Source organism: Maylandia zebra, linkage group LG3 (genome assembly GCF_041146795.1).
Source record: "Maylandia zebra isolate NMK-2024a linkage group LG3, Mzebra_GT3a, whole genome shotgun sequence".
NCBI lineage: Eukaryota > Metazoa > Chordata > Actinopteri > Cichliformes > Cichlidae > Maylandia > Maylandia zebra.
Genome location: NC_135169.1, coordinates 31,502,863 through 31,514,906, shown reverse-complemented (window position 1 = coordinate 31,514,906; position 12,044 = coordinate 31,502,863). Strand labels below are relative to the sequence as shown.

Here is a 12,044-nt window from a genome sequence, read left to right as displayed (position 1 = left end):
ACAGCTTTGTACTCCTATTCCATTCACTGTCGATGGAAAGCTCTTTTGACTCGGGTCCATCCAGGGTGATGGCTTTGGAAGCCCACATTAGTTCCTGGAGTACTTCTGAAAGGTTCCTGGGCTGCCGGCCAAGACAGCCATGTAGAACAGCCAATAGTCTGTTAATGCTAAAAATAAATTAGCAATAGAAACACCTCGAGGTGCTGCTCGATGGACCTTTAGATTTGCACTTTACCTGACTGTGAAGCACCAACCAAATACAATTGCATCGAACTTCTAATAGGAATATGTTAGAGGAATAAGTTGGTGAGATTAAGTAAAGATTTCTTGCTCTAAAAGTCATTTTTTTAAGCCTTCTTTCTGGGCCACTTGTGTTTAATAGCCAAAGTGGAGAATATATAAACATATCGGGCTCTTTTATCTTAGGTCTGAGCTTGTTTGGATATGGATATTCTGGCCAGGTAAACAGAAGTGATCAGAAGCAGCCTTAAAACTCAGAGGCAGGAATTTTGCAGCTTCAGTGGAAGCAAAGGCCTCACAGAGACAGTACAGGTCATTAAGGTTCAAAGTCTAAAGTCCCGATACTTCAGCTGACGCAGATGGGGAAAATGTCTTGCATTTTACCACCAGCGTGTAATCACACCTCCCCAAAGAGTGCAATGAAATGAAACAGAAACCTGGAGGCAGTAAGATTGTGAACTCGTGTTGTCACGTCATTTATTTACAAAAAACAGAAAAAAACATGGTTACTATGAAAAAAACAAAACAAAAACATAACCAAGACCTTAAAAAGTTCAACACAGAAAAATGCACCTTGCCACAGTCATGTGACACTGACTACATGAGACACGCCCACGCTGTTGATTTACGGTTTACTGTTAAAGCGCTAACAGATGATCGGTGCTGCAGTGTGCATCCTCTGAAATTCAAATCTGCCTCTTCCTCTTTCATTTCCTGCGGTGGACGACTCTCTCGCTGAGCTTCGTTTTGGTTCATCTCCTCTAGAACTTGAACTCTTTGTATTTCTTGGCGCCGCCTCGTGTGTCCTGCGGCTGGGCCTTCCTCTTTTTTTGCTGTTTGGCGACAAGGAAGAAAAAACGCAGGAGGAGGGGGAAACTATTAATATTCAAATGTCACCCCAAGGGAAAACCTAAGTGACTATTGACTTCCACTTTCCTTTAGGTTATAAACAGAACTCATTTACAGTAACACGCTGGTAATCGACACATCAGGTGTGTTGGTCATGAGATCAATGACGTGGGAACTAGTAATTTTTGACCTCTTAAACAAACACAATTGATTTTTTTTGCTTTGAACTCCTCTGCTATCTGCCTGCAACATTTCTTTAAAGTTTCCAGGAGCTGAGCGTGTAATTGGGGCAGAAATCAGCTACACAAAAACATTTGTGTGAAGGAAAAATGTTTTTAAAAAGCCACTAATTGTGTGTCTTAGTACCTTCTGTTTGGCTGCGTGCTCAGCCACCATGTCGCTGAAGTCCTCCTTCTCCACCTGAGCCTGCTGCTCTCTCACGTGCTCCTCGTACTTCTGCGTCATGGCCATCGGGTCCAGCTCCAACTCCTCCGGGGCCAGGGCTACCTCCACGCCCTGCGACTCCTGCCCTCCGCCAGCCTTACGACTGGCCATGGCCTGAGGAAAGCAGAGAGGTATTTAAGATTCAGCTAGAGTGGCAGAGGAGAACGGGAACGAAAAGAAAAATGGCTGTAATGTCATTTCATTTGGACACACTTCTCCTTACCGCTGACATTTCGTAAATGTGCGTCGAGGCCATCATAGCTGCTCCTACTGGGCCCGTTCGTCTTTCAGGGAGAACAGTGAACAGCTGTGGCGTCTCATTGCTGCAAAACAAGAACGTGTCAAACTAAGAAAAGCGCACGGTGCTTTAGAAACACAGAATAGTTCTAGCTTTTTCTAAATGAATGCTATTTCTATTAAAGTGTGGCATTAGACTTTATAACACTTAGAAAAATCGGAGTGGGTGTGATGACATTTTCTCCCTGCTGTTTACAGCAAAAGTGACTCATTTTTTTTTTTAGACAGTATCATTCATATAAATAAATATGAATGGGTCATTCCATGTCAGCTCCTCAAATGCCATCAAATACCAGGACAGTTTGTCTCTGGATGAAATCGTCTCTTTTTTCCTTATATTTAAGCTTTAATATCTGTGAAACCTTATTTGGACTGTTTTAAAGGATATTTAAACGTCCAAATATTTTACAGACCTCGATCATCCGTCATTCTTTGTTAGCTTTACAGAACTGTAGTACCGGAAGATTTCAAGGATCTAACTCCAATACTCTCAAAACTGGATGCTGGGAAAACATCTAAAAACACCCCAGTACTCACCCTTGAAATACTTGGAGCCAAAATGCACAATTTCTATTAAGAAGTGCATTTTTCACTTTTAGTTTTTTTGTTAATTTTTTTTTTTTTTTTTTTTTTTTTAAAAGATAAACCGTATGATCCAATGGTTAATAAAGAGGCACTGAGTGGAGCGACACTCACCCATCCATTGCCTCCTCGATCTTCTTCTTCCTCAGCTCGATCAGCTCCGGGGTCTCCATGCCGGCTGGTACTGATGAGAAGCCTCCCGGGGTGATCAACCCACTGAAACACACAAAGCGACACACAGCACACGGTGAGTTTATTGGTGAGCACAAACTTCAGAAAACGCCATACCGTCAAGCCTTGAGAAAGGTCTAAAAGCTGTGGGCACGCACGCACGCACCCTTCTGTTAGCAAAAAGCGAGGACATGAGATACGGACCAAATAACCCAGTTAAACACTAATGTGACTGGACACTTCCCGGCCCTGTTCTCAGGTCATTTACAGTCACACGCTAAATGAAAGAAATAGTTTTAAAGTTAATGTCGATCTCAGCACTGATGTCTGTCTGATACTTAAGCTTACACCTGACACATCTATAAAATGGATCCTTCGAAGTCTTTAGCTGCAAGGTTCATTTTTATTTTTGACATATCCCCAACATTAAAAACAGCTTTAGCCCGAAGCGCTGAGCCTCACACGCTCTGAGCTGAAAACACATGAACCCACTTTGAGCCAATAAATAAATGTGAGCAACTGTTGACTGAGATGTTTGTGGGCAGCCATGTTTGTGAGGTGCTACCTTTTTGATTTGCTTTACACTTCAGGGTAAGAAAACTCTAAATACGATTTAAGACTCATCTATTAATCATTATCAGCTTCTTGATTAAATCACTGACTGCACTGTGCACATTAAGCACCTGTCTGCTGGTGTGAAGAATCCGGTTTCATCTGGCTTCTCCTCGTCGCTCTCCTCCTCCTCCTCCTCCTCTGATGATTCCTCATCCGAGGGTTCTAGCTCGCCCCACGTTGTGTGGTCCACCTCTTCTTCCTCCGCCTTAGCCTAAATGCAGAAACATGTTAGTGTATTAGTCATCGTTAAGAGACGGCCATAATATGTGTAGCAATCGAAAACAAAAACCTAAACGGTGAAGACAAAAGACTTCAATTTGGATGAAATTCATACCAAGAAATGCACCAACAAACAATCATACACAAGAGTTACTGTTGGTGTAGGACTTAAAGTAACAGTATTTACACTTTTACATTGTTAAGAAGTTATTATGATGATTAGAATTATTTTTCTGAGGGTATATTGTGCACTCCTGACCTGGAAGTCTGCAGAATTGGTCCCGAACACGTCGCCGTAAAGGGGTTTGCCCATCTCGTCTACCGGGGGCTTCCCCCAGCCTCCGGCGTGATAACCAAAAGTACAGTTCTGATGAAGGGATGCAGATAAACAACATCAGGAAAAATGAGCAATAACTGATTCACTGACATATTTGTTAAACTGCTTTTTGGATATTTTGTTACCTCCGGGATGGGAGAGTTCAGTCCAGGGATCTTCAGGTTGGGATAGGAGGGAGGAGGTCCGTACCTCTGCATGGCTATCAACCAGGGAGGCGGCACCTTGTGGGCGTTCTGACGATGAAGACAAAGCAAAAATCCAAGTGAAATGCTCGCTCTGCTTCCTCAATTCGCTCCCCCTGTACTGATTGCATTTTCCAAGCTTAAAATATGCTCAGCATTCATTTGCGTGCCTGTTGGTGTTGCCTGCGACAAAAACACCGCCTGGATATATTTATATAATTGTCGTTACAGCAGCATTGTCCTCGTTACTGTGTCGGTGTAAACAAGTCCTGTCACGTCTTATCTGACACATTTATTCTCACAGCTTGTACATTCAACCACTTAACAGCAGTAACAGAGAGAGTGACATAATGAGATAGCAGGGAGAGTGATACTACAGAGCAGGACAGTAACAGCAAAACAAGAGCGGCTGATTTATTTCTGTCGCAACTGGAGCTTCATACAGTAGCTTTATATCACACTCTTATATAATTACAGAGTCTCATCACTGAGATCAAGATGAGCCCAAGAACACGATAAACAAAGACAGTATGAAGCTCTAAGATCACCAAGGCTCGGTTTCTGTTTATATGCGCTCAGATTTGTGTGTTTAAGAGAAACTGCAGTCAATTTAAAACACGTTGGCTGTTTTTTTGTGATTTAGTTCATTAAATTTGCACAACGTTTGAACAACAGTGAAACTCACAGGTCCAACTGGCATGCCCAGAGCGATACGCAGCTCATCGGACAGATCTCCGGGTTTCTTCTCTTTCAGACGAGTTTCAAACTCTTTACCCTGTGGAGCCACAAAACACAAAGTAGGTCATGGAGCGTTAGCGCTCATAACGTCCCTTTGATAAATGTACCTACGTGGTTCTGAATACATGTGAGAAAAGCGAGAATTCTTGTACCTCATAGTAAAGGTCTCCGTGGATGGTGAGCTTGGGCTTGATTTGCCATTTGAAGAAAGCATCGTGGAGTTTCTGGTAGTCGATGTCGATCTTTCCCATCTTGGGACGAACCTTCTCTCTCATTTTGGTTTTCATAGTTTTGGCATCCTCCTGCGAGTGGACAGAAAAACAGAATTACTAATCATGCAGTATTATTTCTGCTAATGTTGACTCAGACCATCAGAAGAACACCCACCTTCTCCTGCAGAGCCTCCCTCATCTCCTGGATTCCCGTCCTCCTGATGAACTCGGGCAGCTCGAACGGCGGCTTCTCGATACCTCTCTTTCCCTGCAGATACTTTCGTTTGAAGCACCAGTGTCTGGGCACCGGCACCGTGTTCCTGGTGGCTTTTAAGTGCACGAGCAGCTTGGGCTCCTGAGCTGTCACATCGTGCATTTCCACCACATCTGGACGAGCCACCAACTGAAGTGAAGTGGCAGCAGGAGAAATAAAAAGTTATCATCTATTCAGAATCAGGCACGGACTTTTAGACTGAAAACACAAACCATATATTTTTTACCTGTTTGAGTTCAGCCACTGTCAGCCGGTTCATCCTCCTCAGCTTCTTCTTGGATAGTTTTGGGACATCCGGCCTGATTTCCTGCACATGAGAAACATTTCAGATGTTCAGCACATGAGCAGACAACTACTCGTACTTTTTGCTCCGCTCTCGTAAAAAATGGAGGTGTTCAAACATCATCACTGTCGTCACTGTCTTTCTTCTCCTCCTCAAATCCTTTTTTCCGCAGCACAGCCGTCTCGTTCTTCTCCGACTTATCGGGCTCCTTCTCCTTCTCTTTCTTCACATCATCAGTCAGCTAGAAGAAGACAAGGACAGACAGACTGCATTAGAGGTGGGGATCAAAGTGGATGCGCTTATATTCAACTATGTCTGCTGTAGTCACCTTAAACGCCTCAAAAATTCGCTTGAAGAAGATGTAGTTGGGGTCATAAATCTCTGGCTCCTCTGTGACGTACTCAATCTCCACCTCTTGCTCCTTCTCTTTGTCCTTCTCCTTGTCGCTGCTCTCCTTCTGCTGCTGCTCCGCCTGCTCCTTCTTCTCCTGCGCTCGCTTCTTCTTGCTCTTCTTTTTGCGGTTCCTGCGTTTGCGGTTTTTCTGAGGAAAAGTTTGGTTGACAAATTCAGAGACGGGACAAACAAAATTAAACAAAAACTGCCTCATAGTGGAGTCATTCATGCCGGGACCTACAAATCCTGTTTTTACAGTTTTGTTTGCTGGGTTGACAATTTTAAGTCGCGAGCGACAAATATCAAAGTCAATTCATCAAGCATGGACTCACAATGCTATGACTCTTAAAGGTGCTCATCTTAGATGCTTAAAAGAGGCTTACATCTTTTTTAGACATCTGGCTGTCGTCATCTGTCTCAGACATGGGCAATGCAGATGAATCCATATCTCCTCCCTCATCTTCGTCTTCATCCTCTTTTGAAAGATATACACATATATATGTATATAAAAAAAACCGTGGAGATCATACTGTAAAACTTCATTTTCCAATCAAACAAAAATATTTTTTTTTGAATTGGACAACTTCAGACAATTATAGCTGGTCTTCCCAGTCCGTCACTACAGGACAAAACTGAATAAAAATACAAAGGTTTTTGGTTTAGCAGCAGTCTAACCAGATGACCGACCTATGGGATCAGTGAGTTGCTCCTGCCTGATCTCCTTCAGCTGGAGGATCTTCTCCAGAGCCTGAGGGATCTTGGGCCCAGTGACGCTCATCTCCTCGCTCTGCCAGCTCTGAAATTTACACCAGAAAAATGTGGGATTAGGGAAATTTTACGTGCACCGGTGTGTCTAAAAATAACAACAACAAAAACACCACTGTGTTTCAGCAAAACTTGGTACTAGAATGTTTGTATTAGACCACAATTTTGACTAATGCATGCATGTCTGGACACATAATACAAACAATGGTGGAAAAGGGGTCAAAGAATCTCATCTGGTCATGTATAATTAATCAACAGGTCAGCAGAGATTTTCAATATCTTTAAAAGAAACTTCGGAACAGTTTTCTGAGAAGACGAAGTAACGCTACATACGGGAAGGAGTGGTGGTTTACCTCTCTGTTGTCCTCTCCAGGAGGAGGCGGCACTCTGTGTTTCTGAACTGGTAACATGCTGACACCTGGAGGCAGAGGCCCTAAAACACACAGAATTATTATCAAACAAAAAAACTCCTAAAATGTGCCGTTTCAGAAGAAAAAAAGAAATTAAAAAATGTATTTCAAATTCATTATATAACATTTCGTGTTATTTAAAACTCGCTTAAACTCACCTCTGATTGGAGTGACAGTGGGCATGGACCTGGGCTGCATCTTGGCCATCTCGTGCTGACGCTCCTGTTCCAGCAGCACTGCAGCCTGACGTACGAGGACGTACGAGGGGGACAGAAATGAATATGTTTATAATTTGCAGTAGCACAAAAGAGAAATTTTGCACACAACCAAACAAAAACAAAAAAAATGTCTGTGGTGTCATTCTTCCACAACATTTAACCCCAAGTGAGGGTGCCAGCACACTAATAAAAGTCATGGCCTTGCTTTCATATTCAGATTCTCACAGCACACCATACAGGACCCACTATGCTGATTCATCTGTCACTCCCACTCCACTCTCCCTCATTTGTGAACGAGATACTTTAAAATTCTCCACTTGGGGCAGCAACTTGTTCCCACACCAAAGTGGGTTTTTTCACCCTTTTCCACCACGCAGCTCCTCAAGAAAATATTTCAACTGAGAGTTTTTCACCCTCTTACCCTTTTCTGTTGCTCCAAAAGATCGTGTTCATCCATGACATGGGAATCGCCCTGAGAGAGCCACAAACAATAACAGCCAGTCAGTGAACACAATAGTGTGTTATTCTGATTTACACATGACATTACATTAAAGTCTTCAGGTCTTTTTTAAAATTGTGCTTTAAGTTATGATCACATCTCAGAATTTACTCCAGGGCTCTAGAGTGCGACCACATTTTTCAATGGTGTGACTAAAATAAATAAATAAATAAATAAATAAAATTAAAAAAAAGCGATATTGATTCATTAAATCCTGACTCGACTTTTGAATATGTGTTTTGCCAGAAACGCCAGGAGCTCAGGTTAAAGCTCACAAAACTATTTCAACAACCTCCAATCAGCAAATGAGAGCAGGTAAACGGATTCCACACAAAGGCGTAAACACCGAGCGGACCCGACGCATCAGAATCAGCTTTCTCTTTTTTGGCTTTCTCACTCGGCGACACGTACACGCCGTCGGGGCTGAAAGCAGACAGCTCACTGATTCTGATGCGTCTGCGATTTGCCACTTTGTGTTTACGTCTTTTTTGCGTTCGATTCTGAGCTGCAGATTTTGTCTTTCTCAAACCCAAATTCACTGAACCAGCAGCAAAAGAAGATCCAAACTACACTTCACATTTGATAAATCATCAGTAATCTTCTCTCACGTTTGCCGTTTTGTTTCCACCACGATAAACTCACTGTTGTTTACAGCGCTGTCGGACGCTGCCTTTTCTTTCTTTTTTAACTTAAATGACCTCGGACAAGAAAGCCTGATTTCTGCTGTTCAATACTGAAGACGTTTAAACTTTTTAAAACTATGCAAAATTACAGAATATTTTTAAGGTTATCTGCTATAAAAAGCCAGGCCAGGAAAATCTCCTTCATGTTTTTCTGAGTTTTATTCTCAGTTACTTTGACACAAAGGCATCTGCTGTGATGCTTACTCCTCTGATGAAGTCTCACAAGTGTCAGTACTGATAAATGATCAGAATTATAATATTTCTGACTGTCTGAGGCAAAATTGAATCGAATCGAATCAGCACCTTGTGAATCACAATCGAATGGATTGTAGAAAAAAGTGATGATACCCAGCCCTAGTGAGTAGCCTAGGCCGACAGAAGTGGATGTAGCTTTGGGTAATGACAAAAGATGAAAAGAACTATTGATTATTTTTTCTCTAAGTTAAGGCCTGATCCGTCTGAAATTGATAGCCAGTGCTCTGACACAGTGCCATCAATCTCTGAACGCTGAAAAAGCACAGTGTATCCAGAAAACACATTTTATGCAGCGATAAATGCACGGCCCAAGTGTCCCCCCTCTCTCTCTCAGAGGCCGAGATGATGATTAAGTTTAACATTGTCTACAATATTGCCAAAGAGTGCCAAAGCACTTTAAGCACAAGCACTTTTTCAGTAAAGTATTTTTCTTGTAGAACTGTGCTCCAAATAAAGAGTTAGGCGCACCAGTGCAAACCTTGGCAAAAAGTTAGTCTAGAGCCCTGAACTCTACGCTTTGAATGCAAAGAAAAATGGCAAAAATGAGTGAAACATTAAACTTTAGGTCCAGCTATCCTCACCTGCTTGGCTCTCTCCTCTTGCTGTAACATCATGGCTGCTCTATGCTGAGCCATCTTCAGCTGATCATCCTGTGTGAGGCCAGGTGGTGGCAAACCAGAGTGGTCCATGCCCATGTGTATACCGGGTGGAGGGGGCCCGCTAGGAATCATGCTCATAGCTGGGATCATACCCATACCAGGAGGCATGGGGGGCATAGGCATTGGGGGCATGGCAGGGATACCTGGCATCTAGAGAGGAGGAAATACAGGAGACCGATGTAAATGTGAAGCGCGAAAGACTGAAGTGAACTTGTTTGTGTGACCATCTGAGTGAGATATTAAGGTGTTCAGTGAATTTCTGTTTCGGTAAATTGCTTCTTAGCACCATTTAGCAGAGGTCTACAAACAGACAAAACATACTCAACTGTAACACATTTGCAAGAGTGAAAACTTAAATAAAGGTACTTTCGTCTGCTCCGTTGAGTTAAAACAGCAGATAGCTCTATTATATTTGATTTAGTAGAAGCCCGCCCTGACAGAACGAGAAGCATGTCCTCCTAGAACGGGATCTTTTCCTTGTTAAGTAAATGTGTAACACTGTAAATTTTGCATACCTTGTCTATGAACTTGCTTTAGTTATTCACAGACTAAATCCTGAGGCCACTAAGGTGGAAGCCTTCTGCCTCCTGGCTATGCCAACGATTCTGATCTTAAAAACTGAACAGGATTGGTGACACAGGGCAGTGCTGCCTGAGTCCAGCACCGACTGGAAACGCATCAGACTAATTGTTGTGGACTAAGCTCTTGTGACACTTGTAGAGGAACCAAATGGCTTGTAAAAATGGGCCAAACACCCATTTTAATGAAGCAGCCCCATAGGACACTGCGAAGGACCAGGGTAAATGCCTTCTCAAAGTCCGCAAAACAAATAGCGGTAGACTGGATGGGCAAACTCACACACACCTCAAATATCCTTGAGAGGATAAAAAGCTGGTCCAGTGTTCAAAAATGGCAACCGTTAAACATGTAAATCAAAATATAGAAAAAACACTACACTGACATGTGGTTCACCATTGTATACTGCAGTATTAAACAGATATCAGCGTTTCCCTCCAAATTACCTGGGAGCCCATTTGTTTATCATCAGGTTTGCTGAGGAGAATCCCAGTCTGTGGAGGGACACGTACAAGACACAGTTTCTTTAATTTTAAAGAAAAGGCGGGGAGGTCAGAGAAACAGAGCTAGGATAGCTAGGATTTACTAATAACTTTTCCTCAGACTTTATTCAAGACTAGTCTAGCGTAGCCTGAAAGGTCATCAACAGTTAGAAAAAGCTTCATCACCATACCAAACAGCTGAGCGATGACCGGATAAAACTGAATTTAAACGCATTTACCTGCATCATGTAGCCCTTCAGTCTGTCAATCAACTCCTCTCTGGGACCTAAAGAGAGAAAGAATGAATCGGAAACAGCTGTTAAACAAGGTAGATATGAATCTAGGCTTGTAATATGTACACCAAAAATGTACCAGAACAACTCTGAGCGCATTTTAAAGTTGTGCAAAACTAGCTAACGCTGACCGCTTCGTATTAAAGTTAGCAAAGCAGCTAAACCGCTGCACTAGTTACAGAACTCATATTAAGGAAAATAGCTAACCAAATGGTCATAACTTTATCCAACTTGCATCACAGGGATTAAAATGTCACGTACTCGATTAATTAGTGCGTGAAATGAACTCAACAGAGTGTAAACATAACGCAGGCCTAGCTTAAACTCGTTGCAACGGAAGCATTGCGTTTTAACGCTACTAGCTAAAGTTAGCAACTGGCTAGCTGCCGATAGCCAAATATTGTCTATGTTAGTGCTCTACGCGGGTGTTCTTCTTACCCATGTTGGGTACTCCCAGCTCTGCCAGCTTGCCCTGAAGATCCGGGATGCTCCATGTATTCAGAGCTGCAATAGCACTCCCCAAATCGGACGGGAGAGAGTCAGTGCCCGGCGGTCCGTCGGATGCCATGTTGAGGTTAGCTCAATGGAACAACGGCGGCAGCGAAGCACACGCGAGAGCTTGGGAAAGACGCAATGCACCACGGGACGTGAAGTATGAAGAGAGATTTTTTCTTTTAATTCAATGCACACTTACCCCAATAATCAGTCAGAACACGTGCTTTCAAAATATAAATTCCTAATAAGAGAAAACATAAAGAGGGGCAAAAATCATATTCTTCAACTGTAGTCAATACATTTGTGTGATCTCATAATCCGTCATCATTTCAGACAATGCACACACAGCCTAGTCACCCTCAGCTTGAACTTTAGCCATCAGGTAAAAAGATACAGACTAATACAATCCCATACAAACAGACGCTAATCTGTGGCCCCAATCCCCCCCCCTCCCCCCCATAGACTGTGATCATTTACACATTTCTGTGCGATCATTACACCCTAAATTCTGTTTATTATCTACATGTTATTATTATTATTATTATTATTATTATTATTATTATTATTATTATTATTAATTTAATTGTTTTTTTTTTTTAAATTTTTTTACTATTTGTTCTTTCTGTCTATTTCATAGAAATAACGCTCATGGACATTACACCTTATTTATAAATCGTATTTCTGTTTATTAAAACCTTATTTAGCATAGTTCCAACAGCACCCCCCCCCCCCCCCCCACACACACACACACACACTCAACGTGCAATATCACTGACCACACTGCACCTCTCAATGCACCTGCTAGTTGGATGGCATGTATGTGTATGGATATAGATGTAAGCGTGTATGTGGAAATATGTGTGTGTATGTACG

General features: G+C 42.4%; 1 protein-coding gene across 1 annotated transcript; it reads right to left on the bottom strand.

Annotated features, from left to right (window-relative positions):
* Nucleotides 1-690: 690 nt before the first annotated feature.
* Nucleotides 691-11,300, bottom strand: sf3b2 (splicing factor 3b, subunit 2). Its single transcript, XM_004570662.6, has 22 exons — nt 11,115-11,300; nt 10,623-10,669; nt 10,348-10,395; nt 9,248-9,475; nt 7,651-7,701; nt 7,170-7,254; nt 6,955-7,034; nt 6,524-6,632; nt 6,220-6,311; nt 5,772-5,984; nt 5,562-5,684; nt 5,387-5,467; nt 5,062-5,289; nt 4,827-4,976; nt 4,622-4,711; nt 3,880-3,987; nt 3,677-3,784; nt 3,267-3,409; nt 2,527-2,628; nt 1,757-1,856; nt 1,456-1,647; nt 691-1,073 (listed from the first exon to the last, which is right to left on the bottom strand). The coding sequence occupies exons 1-22, from the start codon at nt 11,242-11,244 to the stop codon at nt 1,002-1,004; spliced, it is 2,580 nt and encodes an 859-aa protein (XP_004570719.1). The 5' UTR covers nt 11,245-11,300; the 3' UTR covers nt 691-1,001.
* Between the last annotated feature and the right edge of the window lie 744 nt (nt 11,301-12,044).